At 38.1% G+C, this 20,028-nt stretch overlaps 1 protein-coding gene across 1 annotated transcript; it reads right to left on the reverse strand.

The window, feature by feature from the left end:
* Positions 1 to 1,486: 1,486 nt before the first annotated feature.
* Positions 1,487 to 17,670, reverse strand: LOC109454324 (uncharacterized). Its single transcript, XM_074338128.1, has 5 exons — positions 17,486 to 17,670; positions 17,129 to 17,413; positions 8,010 to 8,136; positions 7,753 to 7,813; positions 1,487 to 7,357 (listed from the first exon to the last, which is right to left on the reverse strand). The coding sequence occupies exons 2-5, from the start codon at positions 17,129 to 17,131 to the stop codon at positions 6,601 to 6,603; spliced, it is 948 nt and encodes a 315-aa protein (XP_074194229.1). The 5' UTR covers positions 17,132 to 17,413; positions 17,486 to 17,670; the 3' UTR covers positions 1,487 to 6,600.
* Between the last annotated feature and the right edge of the window lie 2,358 nt (positions 17,671 to 20,028).

Here is a 20,028-nt window from a genome sequence, read left to right on the forward strand (position 1 = left end):
ATTACTTTTGTTTCCCATTCTTATATGACATGTGCTGAAAGTCAAAGCATATGGAAATGAAACCTTTGAAAAGCAAAATGGGCTGTGGGCTGTGTGGATCAACATAAAAGACTTCCAGCCATTCCTGCAACAAAAACACTGAAAATCTCTCATATCTCCTTTTATACTCAGTTAGGATGTTACTCAAAATGACATCTTCTCTACAGCTCACCTCAATTATTCCTTGGATGACTGCTCTACACATCCATAGCTCCTTGTGGTGTTTCCACTGGGAAATCACAGTAGACTTGCATAGATGTCACCCTACTCATAGATTAAACTCAGGATGGGCTAGAATGGTGCATGTGAACTTAGGTGTTTCCATGAATGGGAGGAACTCCATGGTGTAATGAGAGATACACTGTGTCACTCAGTGTGTACAGCAGCAGAGTGAAAATGTCAAATACTGTAACATTTTTTAAATTTAAAGCTTGATGAAAATCCTGTCAGAAATGATGATACACTCTAAAAGACACAACAAATATCTTTGGTCCAGATCAATAGCAAATCCCAATCAAACATAACAATGCCCAAACTCTTTATTCTTTATACAAAATATTCTTAATACAAAATGTTTCACAATTGCAAAAATAAAGACAAACCAAATATATATCTCTATCTTTATGGGTAATCTTTACTGTTAATCACAGAAATGCAGGAATCTGTTGCTTTTTGTATTTACTTCCACACCCAAGCAGTTCCTAAAACAATGTTTAGATATATTACATGGTAAAAATTCTAATTATCAATAATCACCAAGGCCCATACCCTGATAGCAAGGATATATACACACACAGCCTCCCTATTGATGTCACATCAATTTTTACTTTCCTTCAATGCCCTTATTTCCAACCTATCAACTAGAGCTTTACCACCTGTTAACCATCTCTTTTCCCACAAAAATATAAGCACCAGGACTGCAAGAACAAGTTCGTCTTCATGTCACTACATCCAAATACTGCAGTGCCTTGATTATTTCTGCTAAATTGGGTTCAATGACTATAAAGTGTCTGGGAATGAGGGGCGTTGAAATATTAGCATCAAGAGCATAATCTCGAAGCAGGAAATGCTTGATTGGACCTGTGGTCCTGTCTTTCTCCCTTGCTAGGCTTGTGTTCTCTCACAATTTACTAAACATATAAACCTCAGTTGAGTCAAATAGAAGATATTAAAAATATAATTTAGTATATTAAGAAGCAACTTTATATATTTTAACTGAGGTACTTTATGGTAAACTGTGTCACCATAGGAAACACACCATAAGGTGGAAATGCAAACGCTTTTCCAAAGGACCAGGAGCTGGCCTTGCACTCATTGCAAGGTCAACTCTTTTCCTGTTGAAGAAAAAAATGTCACACACCTCCTTCATTAAAAATAAGCAGTGACCATAATGAACTAAGATATTTATAGGGGTATTTTTTAACCATATATTTAAAAATGATTTAAAAAAAAGTTCTAAATTATAAAAATGACCAATATTCCCCTCTTCTTGATAATATGACTAACTGGGGCTTCATACTAATTAAGTTTAGCTCCAGAAGGCAAAATCATGTAAGTCATTTTCAGCACCCTGTTAACTGTTACACACAGTTTGTGGTCATTCTTATTAGAATTCATTATTTCCCACTTTTTGAGTACAGGCTGTGGGTCACTGGCACAGGGCAATGATGAAAACCATGAATTGAGTTTTTGGTATTAATGAATGAGAAATGAAATTCATGACAAAATTGTAACTATAAAAGAATACAAAATAAAATTTGCCTGAAAAAAACCACCTGAACTTGTATGCATGTAATACTGACTCATCATATACGATGATTAAATGAAGAAAACTGCAAAGTTTATCTCAGAATTCATAATTATAATGGAACGTTTTCATATATCCTTCCAACATGTGAAAACACAATATTAGTTAGCATTTGATCACTTACTGTGTCTCCCAGCAAATAAGACCTAGCCAGACCATCATCTCTAATGCGTTTTTTGGAGCAAAAATTAATATAAGACCCGGTCTTATTTTAATATAAGACCGGATCAATATAATGTAATATAATAATAGGACAGGACAGGACAGGACAGGACAGAATACCTGGTCTTATATAATGTAATATAAGACCAGGTCTTATATTAATTTTTGCTCCAAAAGACGCATTAGAGGTGATAGTCCAGCTAGGTCTTATTTTTGGGGAAACATGGTAGAAAACAATTAAAAATATTTCTATGAAATAACTGGAAAAGTTTTCCTTTGACAGAAAAATGTACATTTAATCACATACAATCAAACAAGTGAAAACATACTGAGGGATTACATTCGGCTACAAGTAACAGGAAACACCCACAGGCTTCCGACAGGAGGAAGGTGCTTGTTCTCACATGCAAATACCAGACAAAGGCAGCCAGGATACAATGCACCACAGAAACAACCTCCCATGTTCTTTTTGAATGAATCGTTGTAGATGTCAAGAAAACCTACTGAAACTATTAACAGCATAAGGCATTTCCTGCACAAATTTGACCTTATATGGATCTATTAACAATTTAGAAAAGAAGGGGATCAGACAGTACTTCCAAGGAAGAAAGTCTGAATCAGTTTCCTGGTGGACACAAGAGACCTTATAGAAAAATCCAAACTCTGATGGATCTTTGATGTGGATCTTTTGAAGACATCAGTGAAAACACACACCTCTAAAAAGATGGAAATCAAAAACTTGGTGGTGGTTTTGAGGATACTTTTGATAAGAAAAGCAAAGAATCTGGAAAATGGGCTGAAAGATGATTTCCTCAAAGCTCCTATGTATCTATCTGTCGCCTGGTTTGGTGGCTTCAAAATCTGACTAATGCTTTTATTTTTTAAGATTTTTATTAAAATGCAGCTAACATACAATATTATATTAGTTTCAGGTGTACATGATAGTTATTCAAAAGTACGCACATAGTTATTACCATATTATTGATTATATTCCCTATGCTAAAGAAGTGATCACCATGGTAAGTCCAGCAACCATACCACGCTATCACCATGTTATTGACTGTATTTCCTATGCTGTATATTATATCCCCAAGACTTATTTGCTTTATATCTGGAGTTTTGAACCTCTTATTCCCCTTTATCTCCACCCCCATTTTAATTTTTAAATTATAGTTGACATTCAATGTTATTTTACATTAATTTGAGGTGTACAGCATAGTGGTTAGACATTTGTATAATTTATGATTTCCCCTGACTAGTCTAGTACCCACCTGGCACTATAGTTATTATATTATTATTTATATTCCCTATGCTTTATTTTACATCTCCATGACTATTTTATAACTACCAATTTGTATTCCTTAATCCCTTCAACATTTATCACCCTGCAGCCAACCCCCCTCCCATCTATCACCCTGCTTAATTTAGTACCTATCTGATACCATATGTAGTCATTACAATATGATTGACTGTATTCCTTATGCTAGACCCTACATCTCTATAACTACTGTGTAACAACCAATTTGTACTTCTTAATTCCTTCCTCTTTTTCACCCACCCTCAACACTTCTCCCATCTGGCAACCATCAAAATGTTCTCTGTATCTATGCCTTTGTTTCTTTTGTTCTTTAGATTCCACTTCTAAGTGAAATATGACATTTGCTTTTGCTGACTTAATACACTCAGCACCTTACCGTCCAGATCCATCCATGTTGTCACAGATGGCAAGATTTTATTCTTTTTTTCATTGTATACACTCGTATGTACCACCTCTTCTTTATCCATTCATCCACTCAGGGACACCAAGGTTGCCTTCATGTCTGGGCTATTGTAAATAATGCTACATTGAACGCGTGGATCAGCACATGCCCCTCAAAGTAGTGTTTTAGATTTCTGTGAAATAATACCCAGAAGTAGGATTACTAGGTCTTTCTTTGTCTCTTGTTATACTCTTTGTTTTAAAGTCTATTTTGCCTGGTATTTGTACCCTAGCTTTTTGTTTGTTTCAATTTTCGTATCTTTTTGTATCCTTTTACTTTCAGTCTGTATGGGTCTTTCAATCTGAAGTGAGTCTCTTGTAGGCAGCATATATAAGGGTCTTGTTTTCTAATCCATTCAGCCACCTATCTTTTGATTGGAGCATTTAACCCATTTATATTGAAAGTAATTGTTGATAGGTATGTAGTTTGCCATTTCATTATTCATATATATATTTTTTTCTATCTTGAAGTAATCCCTCTAAGATTCCTTGTAATACTGGTTTGGTGGTGAAAAACTCCTTTAGCTTTTTCTTGTCTGGGAAGCTCTTTATCTGTCCTTTGATTCTAAATGATAGCCTTGCTGGGTAGATTAATCTTGGTTGCAGGTTCTTGTTTTCCATCACTTTGAATATTTCCTGCCATCACTTTGAATATTTCCTGCCAATTCCTTCTGGCCTGCAAAGTTTCTATTGAGAAATCAGCTGGTACTCTTATGGGAGTTCCCTTGTAGGTAACTACATTTCTCTTGCTGCTTTTAAGATTCTTCCTTTTCTTTAACCTATGGCATTTTAATTATGATGTGTCTTGGTGTGGGCCTATTGGGATCATCTTGTTTGGGACTCTTTGTGTTTTCTGGGCTTGTATATTTCCTTCACCCGTTTAGGCAAGTTTTCCGTCACTGAGTCTTTAAATAAGTTTTTAATTCCTTTCTCTCGCTCTTCTCCTTCTGGTATGCCTACGATGTGAATGTTGTTATACTTGATGTTGTTGCAGAGGCCCCATAAATTCTCATTTTAGGGGATTTTTTTTTCCCCGCTGTTCTGATTGGGTGTTTTCTACTACATTATCTTCTAAATCACTGATTCAATCCTCTGCTTCATCTAATTTACTGTTGATTCCCGCTAATGTATTCTTCATTTCAGTTATTGCAGTCTTTATTTCTGATTGGTTCTTTTTTATGTTTTGTATCTCCATTTTTATGTTTCCTATCTCTTTGTTAAAGTTCTCCCTGAGATTAGTGAGCATCCTTATAACCGGTGTTTCGAAGTCTGCATCTTGTCTCCATTTTGTTTGGTTCTTTTTCTGGAGCTTTGTTCTGTTCTTTCATTTGGGACATGTTTCTTTGTCTCCCCATGACTAATGCTTTCTTAACTTCTGCCTTCCAAATGCATGCAAGGCTATTGGTGAATTCTAACATGACACCATAAAGGGAATGGTTCTGAAAAACCTAATTCCTAATATTACCCATGAGGGGGGATATCTACAACTCTAGTTTTATCCTATGACAAGTCTCTTTTCTTAAAGTCTATTCACCATATCTAGGCAAAAGGAAAACAAACAATAAAGGCCCACATAGGAAAACAATAATTTACCTGACAGTATATTCTTTATATTATACAAAATAGTCTATTCCAACTAATTATTAACATGGAAAATAAAAAAATGTTCTTATACTTGCCACCCCCCTATGTCCCCCCCTCCCAAAAAAATACTTTTTCAGTAAGAAAGTTAGGATATATACAATGAACTAGACATATCCAGGAACTGTCACTAGACTAGTAGGAAAACCCCAACAAATAACCAAACTGTCATTTTTTAAATAATGCCTTAACATATAACAAATAAAATTTTATACAAAAATTAACTTCATATTACAAATGCACATCAATTAATTTCTGGATCCAACAGTTCAAAATGGATAGAGAAAATATTTTTAACTGATTTAAGGAAAAAGCACTACCTATTAATCTTGTGTACTATTGTTGAAAGATGACTCACAAAATCATCTCATCATAATATTCGTTTCATAAATTAGTAAAACTCCACATCCCAATGATGTACTTTTGGAAAGAAGCTTGATAAACACAATATATTTACAAATTTAATAACAACTCTTTCCTGTGGAAAGTTTTTTGGAACATTATACATGGTTTAATTTCCATGAAGCTTTCTCATGATACTCCATTTATATCTGTTTTGGTAAAAGTTTTCACTTGTAAGGAAGGATATGAACCAATTGAAGTCTTTCACACACTGTTTACATTCAAGAGATTTTATCCAGTGAGCACTTTCATACCTTCAGAAAAAACGGGGATTAAAGGCTTTCCCACGTTGTGAATATTCATATAGTGTTTCTACAATGTGTATTCTCCTGTGTCTTCAAATGGTTTTGTGACAAATGAAGGCTATACTAATGTTCATATTCATCTGATTCTCTCCAGTGTGTTCTTTAATGTATTCCAAAGTAACTGGGATAAATGAATGCATCACTACTTTTTTTTTGCACTCAGTTTTTCTCCACTGAGATTTCTTTCATGAATTTGGAAACTTAGAAGTGAAAGCTTTACCACATTTTTTATCTTCACAGGGTCTCTTCTGTGTGAGTCCTTGTGTGTGTGTGTTTAGTAAGAAACTGTAACATCCTCAGACTTTATTGCATTCTTTACATTAATAGTCTTTCTCTCCAGCACGAGTTCTTTTGGGTGTTTGTAAGCAACAGTAATCTCTATAGGTTTTACCACTTTTTTCTTCATTTATAGAATCTCTCTAGTGTGATTTTGCATGTTTCTGAAAATAGCTAAAACATTTGACTGTTTTATTACATTTTTACATTCACAGGGTTTCTGTCCTGTGAGTCATTTTGTGTCTTCGTAAGGAACTCTGATCTGTGTAGGCTTTCCTACATTGCTTACATTCATAGGGCTTCTCTCTAGTATGGATACTTTCATGTCTTTGAAGATGTCTGAGACAACCGAAAGCTTTTCCACATTCCTTACATTTATAGGATTTCTCTCCTTCTTGAGTCCTTTCATGTGCTTTCAAATTTTTATAATATCTGAAAGTTTTACCACATTGTTCACATTCATAAGGTTTCTCTCCAGTGTGAGTCCTTTCATGTATTCGAAATGAACTGGGAGAAAGGAATGCTTTCTCACATGCCTTACATTTATAAGGTCCTTCTCCAGTGTGAGTGATCATGTGTGCTCGAAGGCTTGAGAGTTCACATAAGGCTTTCCCACATTCCTTACATTTGTAGGGTTTTCCCCTAGTATGAGTTCTTTCATGTCTTCGAAGATAATGAAGACAACTGAAGGCTTTACTACATTTTTTACATTCATAGCGTTTCTCTCCAGTGTGAGGCCTTTCATGTATTTGAAATGAACTGGGATAAATGTATGCTTTCCCACATTTCTTACATTCATGTGGCTTCTCTCCATATTTCTGATACTCACAGGGATTGTGCCCAGTGTGACATCTGATGTACCTCTCACCAGATGACTGCTGCATGAAGACTCTTCCACTCATACTGTATTCCCATGGTTTTACTCCACTTTCTTCACTTTCACAGATTTTCTCTTCCATGTGACTTCTGTAAAAACCAAGATGCATATTAGTAATGATTTATTTACTAATAATTTTATATTTTGTAGTATATTTGAACTATATTTTTATGATTTATAGCAACAGTGTAAGTTTTCTGCTTTGTTTAAATTGTTTGGATTAAAGATACTGAATTTTCCACAAGAGAACTTCACCTTTACTGTTATCAAAACAGTGATATCACATATAGAGATTATTAATATTGTTTCCTAGTGAACTATTTTGTAAACACTGACCATCTATGTCATATATAAGTAATTTGGTAAAAATTTTCTAAGAAGTAATAAATTTGAAGAAGGGGTACTTTTATTTTCTTCTTTTTAAAATTTGGAACATAGCAGGATTCTCAAGTGTAAACTGCTTTCTATTGTGAGTGTGACTCACCCCGGTTTTCTCCCCTGGTTTTTGTACTGATCTTCAATGTCATAATCTTCCAATTCTTTCCCTAAAAGCAGACCCCAAAAGATAATTCCGAAGTATTAGAAAGTATAGAAAAATTATTAGATTCTAGTTCTATGATGAGCTGTGACTATCCCCAGTTTATTTATCAATGTCCTTCCTCCATTTCCACCATTCTTGCTGATGGGCAAGAAACACCTGGCCTCTAATTAACAAGGTGAAGATTAAGTTGTCATCCTTACCTACTGAGGCCAGGTCCCTGAAGATTTCCCACATCACATCTCTATAGAATTTCTTCTGTGAAGAATCCAGTAAGGCCAACTCCTCCAAGGTGAAGGTCACAGCTACATCCTCAACGGCCACTGAGTCCTAAAACATCCCAATATATGTGATTCATGGGACTGACAGCACTGGGCATCTAGACTCCATTTGTAGGAAGGTTACACATGATTCTGTCATCACCAAACATTTATCCTATGATTTGATCATCAGAAACTTACTCTCAGCCCACACTTCCTCATTAATTTAATAGCATCATGAACATAGGGAAATTATACATTTTTACTGTGATCACATTATATCCTGTTTTTTCCTAATGGCAGGGTGCTTAGCATGTTGAGAAATGACAGAAATGCTATATAGATGAAACAAATATTATCATTTTAAGACCGTCATTCCGTGTGATAAAAATTATTTCATCTCTTTCCATATTCCTTACTATTTACAGCACTCCATGAAGCAGTGGGTCACATCTACATGAGATTTCAGTGAATAAAAACATAGTGAAGGCCGGCCTGGTGGCTCAGGTGGTTGAGCTGTGTGCTCCTAACTCTGAAGGCTGCCAGTTCGATTCCCACATGGCCCAGTGGGCTCTCAACCACAAGGTTGCCAGTTCGATTCCTCGAGTCCCCAAGGGATGGTGTGCTCGGCCCCCTGCAACTAAGATTGAACACGGCACCTTGAGCTGAGCTCCCTCCCAGATGGCTCAGTTGGTTGGAGCACGTACTCTCAACCACAAGGTTGCCAGTTCGACTCCCGCAAGGGATGGTGTGCCGTGCCCCCTGCAACTAGCAACGGCAACTGGACCTGGAGCTGAGCTGCGCCCTCCACAACTAAGATTGAAAGAACAACAACTTGAAGCTGAACAGCACCCTCCAAAACTAAGACTGAAAGGACAACAACTTGACTTGGGGGAAAAAAAAGTTAAAAAAAAAAATATATAGTGAAGAACTGGAAGCTTTTTCTTCTATTCCTATCACCAAACATGAGAGTCCAGGAGGCCTGTGGAAATCCAACTTTTAATCAACTCCAGCTGACTATATCATCTTACAGTCATCTACACCGTTAGAAATATAACCATACTTTGTATTATTTTGCTTAGTTTTATAGTGCCGCAGATATTGCATTTTCATCAATATAGAGACAAGATCCTCCACCAGAAAAAGATTATGACTTATTGAAGTCTCAGGTGATGGTTAGCATTTTTTAGTAGTAAAGTATTTTTAAGTAAGGTATACACATTTGTTGTTTAAACATAATGCTATCTCACACTTAATAGACTGCAGTAGAGCATAAACATAACATTTATATACACTGGAAATCCAAAATATTGATGTGACTTGCTTTATTAATATTCGCTTTATTGTGATGGTCTGAAACCAAACCCACAATATCTCTGAGGTACGCCTGTAATCAGATGCAGCTGGCTGATGAAAATATTCTTGTGGGGAAGCACTGCTTTTACCTTGTGTAATATTTATCAGACTCAGTTCTTCCTTTTTCTCTCTGTCCAATTTGGTGGGCTAGAAAGTTATTTGGCACTTAGAACTCAGATATGAGGAAGAAGGCATGACACCTTAGACCACAAAATTCCTGTCTTCATGTGTCTCAGGGCTGCTGCCAATCCATTTTTGGTACATACAGACATGCACTGAGATAATAGTAAGCCAGAAGAGCTCTTTCCAACATAACCGTAACAGTTTATCCTGGATCATGCTGACAGTGAGGAACAAGTTAATCGCTGCAGAGTACAAGAAAGTTCATTGTTGTCCACAGTGGGTGGATGGTGAATGTGCTCATGATTATAAAATACATAAAGATGTCAGCAGTGCTTTCCTCCAAAAGGACATTAAAATGTTCACTCTCTAATCAGCTAAAAGTGTTTCCTGACCAGGCACCCTAGAGGCTGCCCGCCCTTCTTCTGTCATGTCCCAGCTCTCCCGTGGTGTAAAGGAGCATGAGAGCTCAGCCCCTGCGCATGGGAGGGCAGATGATGACACCACACTTGGCCACTAGGGTATGAAAGGGGTTACAGCTTCCATAACTGAGGTCTCTGGGGAGAGGAAGGCAGGCCTCTCAAGCAGGCATGAAATAGCCCGTGAGAGGAAGGAAAGGTGCATGGACTCTTTTTTTTTTTTTTTTAATTGAGGCTAGTGGGTGGGTTAGGGTGAGCATTCACACACAAGGGCAGGAGCTTGTGTGGTTTCCATCTCTGCTACCACAAAGGCAGGAGCACCAAGGTTTTCTTATCACCTGGGTGCACAAGAGGAAAGAGGGATGAGGCTTAAAAGCTGTCAGCAGTCAACGATGGAAAAATGGAGTCAGAGACTGCTGGTTTCTGGCTGGCATTTAAGTAACTTAGAAGCTGTCAATACCGACCCCACTAAAAAAAAAAGTGAAAAAAAACACTTATTTTCTTAGATCCATCAGATAATTCTGATCACAGGATAACCCACTATCTCCATAATTAAGAAAGAGAAAACAAACATGGCATTCTGAATTATGCCCCAGATATTCAATTCTTAACATGGCCTATATACAACCAAAAAATCTATTTCAGCAGTCTCATTGAAAAAAGAACAAAGACAGAACACAATATCCATGAACCCTAGGAAAACCTGCTTTACATAGAAGATTTAAATATACTTTATGGGAATACCTGAAGGAAAAGACAAAAAAGAACGGAAGAAAGCAGTGAAGTAACAATGACTAAGATTTTCCTAAAATTAATGCTAGATGGCACACTGTAGATGCAGGAAGCTCAGAGAACACTAAATATTAGAAACAAAAGTCCAGAACCAAGTATATCATATTCAAACTAGACAAACATCCAAGAGAAAGAATATATTGAAATAAGTGAGAAGAAAAAAACACCTTAGTCATTAAAAATCAAAGATTACAATTAAATCAGACTTTTTTCAGAAACCATGGAAACATGAAGAGTAAAGCGAAACATTTAAAGTTCTGAAAGATAAAACTACTTTCCTAGAATTCTATGTCAAGCAAAACTTTCCTTCAAAAATGAAGAAATAAAAACTTTCTGAGACAAAAATTGAATTTTTCATTAGTACACATACTTGGAAGACCATTCAAAAATTCATCAGAAAGAATGTAAATGGTAAAGGGGATTACAAGAAAAGGAAGGTAAAATATCTTTTGTATTTCTTAAAGTTAATATAATAGATGACACTTTGTTAAAAAATAACATTATCAACAATTTGGCAAATATAAGCTATGGACACGTGAAATAAATGACAACAATGTGACAGGTACAAAGAGGAGGAAATTGGGAATAGTGTGGTCTGAGGTACTTGTATGACCAGTGATGTGGTACAGACAGTGTTACTTGACAGAGGCAGTAGATTAGTTGTAAATGTATACTGCAAACTCAAGGGCAACCACCAAAATAGTTTTAAAATATGTGTAATTAATATCCTAAGGGGAGAAAAAAAGAACCAGGTGAAATGCTCAATTAAAGCCAAAGAAGGCAGAAAAAGGAGGAAAACAAAAAGAAAAAAAGAACAAGGCCAACATACAGAAACAGTAAAACGTATGGTAGATATTAATCCAACTGAATCAATTACCACTTTAATCACATTGTCTAGGAGAAAGTCACTTTAAATATAAGACAGAGATAGATGAAAGGTAAAGAGATTAAAAAAATGTACCATGCCAACACTAATGAAAAAAACATGCCATAGGTATATGTATTTCAGACAATGCAGATTTCAGACCAAGGAAAACTCAGAGATAAAGAGGTACATTACACAGTGATAAAAGGGACCATTCTTCAAAAAGGCATAACATCCTTCGTGTGTGTGCATAAAAGGAGGGGCAAAATACATGAGGTAAAACTGATAGAATGCAAAAAGAAACAGATGAATCCACTACTATCATTATACACTTCAATACCCCTTATCACGAATTATAAATTCCAGCAGGCAGAAAATCACCAAGGACAGAGGAACTCAACAGCCCGATACAACAACGGGATTTAATTGTAATCTATGAAACTTCATGAAACAAGAGCAGACTATACATTCTTCTCAAGTTTACATGGAACCTTCACCAACAAAGAACGTATTCTGGGACAAAAAGCACCCCTTAAAAATTTTGAAAGAACAGATATACAAAATCCCGTATGCTCTCACACCACATAGGCATTAATCTAGAAATCACTAACAGGATGATAGTTGGTAAAACCCCAAATATGTGGACATTCAACAACACATTTTTAATAGCACATGGGATCGAAAAAGTTTCAAGAGAAAGGAAAATTATTTTAACTACATGAAATGAAAATTAAATTTATCAATTGTTGTGAGATGCAGCAAAAGTAATGCCTACATAGAAATTTATGCCATCGAACATATATATAGTAGAAAAAAGTCTGTAATCAATAAAGTAGGCATCCATTTTAGGAAACATTTAGAGAGCAAATTAAACCTGAAGTAAGCAGAATAAAAGAAGTAATAAGAATTTTAAAAGAATTCAATGTAGTTATGAAAAATCAATGGATAAAAGTAAAACAAAAAAAGCTGGTTGTTGACAAGATTAATAAAATTGATAAACATCTAGTCAACATAATCAAGAGACAGAAATTACATCTTAAGGCCATCATGGGTAACTCCAGGTGTGAGAGATGGTCAATGAAGCCTCTATGGTGAAGACACTACCAGGTATACCCATTAACTGGCAATTTTAAGTCTAGAGACATTTATGGCAGGAGTGCCCATTCAAGGTGGGCCAATTTGCAAGTAACAGCATAAAGCAAAGTTTGTAAACAAGGAATATGTTGCCTCCCAAACATGAAAAGAATTTAGAGTGTTGTGGGTGTTGAGAAGGACTTGTAGCTATTTCTTCATGGTGTAAGGAAGGAAGTGACCTGTTTATTAAATAATTTTTTAAAATGTAACCAAGGTATCAGAGTCTTGTACTATGTCTGGGGCAATAGTTTGTCCACTTTTTGCGAGCCCCATTTTCCAATATATGTATGTCTTGAATGTCAAATGAGTGTCGAGCAAGAACATCATGAATGTCACGTCATACCTGTTCTCCTGGAGCAAGATAAACACAGCTCAGCCCCTGCCTGCAGAGACTGGGGGTGGTGGTAATGGTGCTGAGGTTCCCTGAGGGGAACCAGGTAAAGGCGTGTCATGTCCTTTCAGAGGTGAAGGTGAATGGCATTTGAGAGGCTGCTGACACAGGCACTGAGCAGACCAGACTTACCTAAATCTATGAGAGCAGAATGTGTACCCGTTGCTGAGTGGATGGAGTCCGTAGTTTCCATAATGTTGGGGACTGGGAATAGGGTTTTCCTTTGCTGTGACCACAGACTCAAGGTTGTGGAAATCCAGTGTGAGGTATCATTCATTTTTTCCAGGTTTAAGAACAGGTCACATTCAGATGTTCAAAGGACAAACACTGGGAGAATCACTTCTTCCTAATAGGTTTCTTATAATGGCTTTCAATCCTTCAGGGTCCTCTTTAATTTACACTAGACCATATTAACTAAATTAAGTCAGGAGTATAAACCATGGAGTCCCATTTTGTGAAGCCAATTTGGAAGTGAAAATTTAACTGAATTTTGAATTTCTGAATTATGGGTTCTGAACTTTCCTGCTCACTAGAGGATATTTTAGGAGAATGGGTGCTATGACTATGGGAAAAGGCAAGGATTTCTGATGGTTAAGGTGAAGTACACCCTATGTCCTCTATATTATATTCAGTAATTCCCCTAAGAACTTGGGGGACCTTGCTTTAATTTACCGAGATCCCAGGTAAACTGTAATTTGAGACTTAGCACTGAGTAATTGTGTGAGGGTTTGTCAATTACTGTTACAGGAGGTGGCAATATTCATTCAAAACCTGTTTTAGAGGCTCAAAAGCTAAGGAGTCCCCTTTTACCTTTTTTCATTATGTAAATTCCTTTAGTATATTTTGGATTTACCATTGGGTCAAATTGTGAACCCTTTTCAATACCCTTTTCCTTTTGTTCCCTCTCCTCGTGTCCTTTCCTATTTTGTATGTTAGGTCACTGGGTAAACATTGGCGGACTTTCTCAATGTGCACAAATTACACTGAGTGCACCTACACTGTGGATGTAAAACTCAAAAATAAGGTCTAAATATGTTGAGGCCTAAGAAGCCACAACCAGAACCTTAGGAAGGGCGGCATCATCATCATCATCATCATCATCGTCGTCGTCGTCGTCGTCGTCGTCCCCCACCCCCATGCAGGGGCCAGTCCACATTCCCAGGGCTCCGTAGTCTCTCACTATAAAGGGTACCCTCCACGGTTGGTGTGAGCAGGTAGGACACCTGCAGTTGAGGCTCCCCAGGAAGAACCACTGGGCCTTCAAGTACAGTTGACCTTTCATTGATGCAGAGCTTAGGAGCGCTGTGCAGCTGAAAATACTGTTAACTTTGACTTCCCAAAAACTTAACTGCTAATAACCTACTGTTGACCAGAAGCCTTAGCAATAATATAAACAACTACACGTATTATGTATTATATACTGTTTTCTTACAGTAAAGTAAGCTAGAGAAAGAAAATGTTAAGAAAATCATATGGAAAATACATTTATAATATTGATCGAAAAAAGTGCTATATGAGAGCCCACACAGTTCAAACCACTGTTGTTCAAGGGTCAACTGTACTTCCCTTTGTCGGCTAAAGGCGGCCTTATCTTGAGTCACGGACCTCAGGCCTCTGCTTTGCACTGGAGTTGCTTTGGAACACAGTTGATATTCTAAATAACAAACCCAGTGTTTGAACAATCCAGCAAAATCATATGAACCCAGCATTTATGTAAAAAAGGAGGGAAGAAAATATTAAGACACCTTTACAAGTTCAACAAGAAAACCCCAAGTATCTATTACTTTCAGAAAAGAAGCTGTTAGTTTTTATTTCCAAGTAAAGAAATTGGTTTGTAAATAATTAATCTGCTTGAAAACTTCTGCTCTGCAAGGCTAACCCAGGAATGTTAAGACGGAGGGATTGTAATAGTGGCACTAAATCTTCTATTTTTGAGATTGGGACCTCTGGTATAATTCAAATTAATAAGTGCAATTAGCTTGGGAATTTTTGAAAGCTTTCTTTTCTTTGGCTCTTAATGATTCTGCTTGCTATACGTTTACTACGCCGTTTCAATGTTTCTATTTACTTAGGCCCATTGCTAGCCAAGTGAGTTGGGAGAGGTTTTGCATCTGTATGGGACCCACTCTCCTGGCTCCAACTTAAATCTACATAACCTATGCAAAGGCTGTGATAACCAGCTTTATCACACCTCCCCCTACCCCCAACTACAGGAAAACATAAAACTTGAGACCAAACAAAGACTCAACGCAGTAGTTTGCAGCAGACTGCCCAGCCGACCCTCCTCTTACTTGAACAAATCTTCTATATTTCTGCCTGACTCGTGAATTCTTTCACGGCCCACGAGCCAGCAAACACAAGGAATTTTATTTGAAACCACCCAAAAGTAAAGAACAGGCCTCAGAAACTTACTACACCTCCTCAGGGGAAGAAAAGAGTGCAAGAATTCTATCCAAACGAATGTACTACGGGAATATTTTATTTCTTCTGAAATTTACTGCATTCTTGCCTGTCTGGAACTATTTACACTGTATTTTAACTTCTACTGATTACACACATTTTACTCCTATTGAGAAATTGAGATTTAAGTCAATAAATCTTTTCAAAGGTGACAAACCCAGGGAGGGACAGTGCTGACAGGAGAGATCACCCAGGAAAGGTTCCAAAGTGGAGGACTTCCCATAGGATGTCTGTGCCCAAGGCAGGTTCTGGGGGAGAGGAACTCGGATTTCATAAAGCGTATTCCAGGTGGTTATTCCGGCTTTCCTCTCCCGTAAAATATTTGCAAATGTAAATCTTTAAAAAAAAGAGTAGTGCTTTGAGGAGACAGGGGTATTGTAATGATGGCACTAAATCTTCTGAGATTTGGATCTCTGGTATAATTAACAAATGGAATTTAGCTTGGGACTTTTTGAAAGCTTTCTTTTCTTTCTTCGCTTCCTTTCCGCCAACTGTTAATGATTCTGCTTCCTATACATTTACTACGCATAGCAGTTTTAATGTTTTCATTTATTTCAGCTCAGTGTTAGCCCTGTGACTTGGGAAAGGTTTTGGCATCTGTGTGGGATCCACTCCTGACTCCAACTTAAACCTACATAACATATGCAAAGGTGGCGATAAGCGGCTTGGCTTAACTGCACCTTCCCCCACCCCAACGGACAAAGCCCAACTCAATAGAAAATTCCACTACAGGCGGAAGAAATTTATATCCTGATTAGAAAATATAAAACTTGAGACGAAACGAAGACTCGAGGCAGCAGTATCCAGCAGACTCTGCCCAGCCGACCCTTCTCGTACTTCAATAAATCTTCCTTTTATATTTCTACCTGACTCCTCCTCACCGCCTACAAGCCAAGCAGCCACAGCATGCATGGTTCTGCCGGGAAGAGATAAATAATTAAAATATTGGGTCTGTTTGAAATGCACCCAGAGGATAAAGAGTCAATAATGATGCTGTGAATTGGAGAGGGGAAGTTGGCTTTGGGAATGGAAGGAGTAATCTGTAAAATTTAGGGACCTATTGCCAGTCCCAGGAAGAGCTGGGGGGGAGCGGGGAGGGTGTCAAGGTCGTAGGTTTGAGACCCTGCTGCACGCCCTCTCCCCCCGAGAAAGGACGGATTGGGGACGCCACAGACCACAGCTCCTCCCAGGCACGAACTGCGGAGACCCAGTCAACATTCTACCCTGACATCCCTCCCCATGGTCACCGCACAATCTGGGGAGACTCGGGGCTGCCCAGAAAGTCTCCCGTCCGGGCGAAGTCGCCGCGCTCAGTGATTGGACAGGATGCCCAGGTTCCAGCTGCCTGCCCAGCCCCAATGCTGCATGTCAGAGGGGACCGAGGTAAAGCGGCGCCCCCTGGGGACTCGGGTCAACTCCGGAGTTGACCATGGGGGGTGGGGGGGACAGGTCGCAGCACAGCCGGTTCCAGCCGATTCCAACCAATCCCTCGTCGCAGTCTCCGCTCCCAGCCCGGCACACTCACCATTTCTAGGTTTCCTGGGTCTCTTGGAGTCCTGCCTATCCTCAGGACCAGTGCAGATCACAGCGAGACAGAGGCTGTGGCAGAGCCACCTGGGACTGTTTACAGCTAGTGATCCTGAGCTCCCCAGAAGCGATAAGGTACGTCCACACAAGTGTGATGCTTTGCCTCACCCACCTGCCCCAGTGGCGCTTCTGATTGGACCCTTTGTGCCTGATGGTCAGCTGGTGTGGGGAGGCGTGGCTCAGCCGAATCAGCTTCAGTCATCCCGCCGGAACTTGTCCCTGCCTAGGACATTTACATTTAGTTAGTTAGTTAGTTAGTTAGTTAGTTAGTTAGTTATTACATCCAAGTACTAACCAGGGACATTTGCATTTAAACATAACTTTTTTTCTAGCTTATGTCTGATTCCTTAGTCTTCCCGCAGCTTTTTTGGAAGGCGTGGTCACAGGGTACACAGGAAATTCCTGATTCAGTTTCCAGGCAAAAGAGTGGCCCAGGACAGGCCACACTGGAACAAGCGGATCTTATGTCCTGTAAGAGTCAAGTGCTTGGTGTGAGGCTGCGAGGCCACTCATGGAATTCTGATACTAGTTTAGAAACTCAAGACACTTAATATGTGACCTCACCATCAGTAATACAGAGTCTGCTGCATTTTGCTCTTTCATCCTTGCCAGCACTGAACTTTCCACCCATCCCTTCCACACCCCTCCTCACTTGGTCTTTAAAACAAAGAATCCAGAGCACTTGGCTTTGGTGGGACGTTGGAACCCTACTGCCCTAGCTGGGCTCAGGGACGCTTCTCAGACCAATCACAAGCTAAGACACGTGTCCATTAAATTCTCAAGTGTACGTTTTACAGCAGAAGAAAATTTATTTTACGTCCGTTTTTGCCTGTGTCCCTTATCAAAATAATATAAATGGAGCCACTTTAAAATAGAGCCGAAGCTGCCGTGCCAGAGGAACCACCTTGCGAGTCATACCTTAAACCTTACAAGGTGAAAAACGGCAAAATAATCTTTGGACTGAGCCTAGGGCAACATTATGTCTCGAAGAACTCTTTGTAAACGTAACAAGAAAGCATTTATTATGACTACAGGTCTGATGACTACCAGACTAAAAATTAACATTGTTTAGAATTAGCATCACGAGGTGTGTGAGCTTATCTGCACCAGTAGAAATGCCTTCCTTCTATTGATCTAATTGTTCCCCTTCCCTTTCTCATAAATACCCATTGCGTTTGTCTTGTAATCAGAATATTATTTGGGATTCTGCTTGAATTAATGATTCCTGAACAGCTATTCTTATTGATCTCAATAAATATTTGTTGCCTCTCACTTTTTCTTCTTCTTTTTTCTTTTTTTTAATTTATCTTTTTTTTTTTTTTTTGTCATTGCCTCTCATTTTGAAAGACACTTTTACTTTTAGGATAGCACCCTAGAGAACTTTGAAAGGTAAATGGCTACCATATCACTAGGGCAATTGATTCCTATTTTTCACTGATATAAGAAAAACAATAAATTGTTATGTAAATATGGGATGTACCTGGAAACTCCCTCCCTCAGCTTTATGGAGGTATAACTGATTTAAAAAATTGTGATATTTAAAGATTACTACGTGATGATTTGATACACACACGCACACGAAGATCTGACAATTAAGTTCGCAAACTCATCCTAGAAAAGGTGCTACATACCTCATTGCTGAATATCACTACAGCCACCTTCAGTTTTGACCTAACTTGTTAATGGTCCTATAATCTTTTTACTTGACTTTCTTTGAATATTTCATGATTCCCTTGCTCCTACTATAAACTTGCTAGTTATACATAAATTTCTGTGTAGTTGCATTAATGATTGAATCATGCATCTTTTGCTTAATATAGCTTAATACAAATAATTACTTTTATCACCTCCCCCCAAAAGCTAATAGATTAGAACATCTTTAATTGTTTTCACCTTTCCTGACTTTTGTATTACTGTTGTCATGTATTTTAATCTCCATGAAACATTTCTAGTGTAATTTCATAAAATAATACTCTTTAATATTTATCAATACATTAGCTTTTCCGTTGCTCTTCATTCTTTTCTGAATTTCCAGTTTTCTTTTTTTCCCCCCTTTCTTCCACCTCCCCCCACCCCCACACTCCGGTTCAAGCCGTAGTTTCTCAGTCTAGTGTAGGACAGCTCCCTGGCCCATGCTGGTATTATGAGCCTTGCACTCCCCCCAGGTGAGGCAGTCAGTTGCCAGTCTTCGGTTGGCAGCTCACAGCAGGAATTTCCATTTTTCAGTCTGGGATTATTTTACTTTGGACTGAAGAACTCACTCTAGTATTTTCTCTAACTCAGGACTGCTAACAATGTTTCAAAACATTTCAGTTTCTTTCTTAAGCATCTTTATTTGGGGGCAATATTGCTGCTCAGTATGGAAATCTACTTTGACAGGAGATTTCTTTAACACTTAAAAATTGTCTCCATTAATGTCTATCTCATTTTACTTATATTGAGATGTCAGTGGTCAAACATTTTCTTGCTTATTTGGCCTCAGTGTTCTCTAGAATCTTTCTCATTCTCTTTGGCTTTGAGATAGTGGTATGTAGCTGGCTATTCTTTTTTCTGTATTGACTTTGCTTAGGGGATGTTGGGTTAATTGAATCTGTGAATTGATGTCTTTCATCAAATTGAAACATACTTGTGTATTTTCACTTTTGATTTCATTTCCTCCCCAAGTTCTCTCTGCTTCCCTTTTGATCACATCCCACTTGTCTTTTAATTCTGTCCTGAGTTTTCCTATATGGTTCACCCTGTGCTTTTGTTGGGATATTTGCTGTAAACTGTCTTTCAGCTTAGTAACTTAGCCTTTTGCTGGATTCAATCTTGTCTTAACTTCTTATGCTTCAAATT

Source organism: Rhinolophus sinicus, linkage group LG07, assembly GCF_036562045.2.
Source record: "Rhinolophus sinicus isolate RSC01 linkage group LG07, ASM3656204v1, whole genome shotgun sequence".
Classification (NCBI taxonomy): domain Eukaryota; kingdom Metazoa; phylum Chordata; class Mammalia; order Chiroptera; family Rhinolophidae; genus Rhinolophus; species Rhinolophus sinicus.

Excerpts from the sequence above, each read along its gene's own strand:
- LOC109454324 (XM_074338128.1), bottom strand. Across the intron at positions 7,814-8,009 it reads CAGGGACCTGGCCTCAGTAG|GGAAAGAATTGGAAGATTAT; the intron begins GTAAGGATGACA and ends GTCTGCTTTTAG. Across the intron at positions 7,358-7,752 it reads AACCAGGGGAGAAAACCGGG|AAGTCACATGGAAGAGAAAA; the intron begins GTGAGTCACACT and ends TGGTTTTTACAG.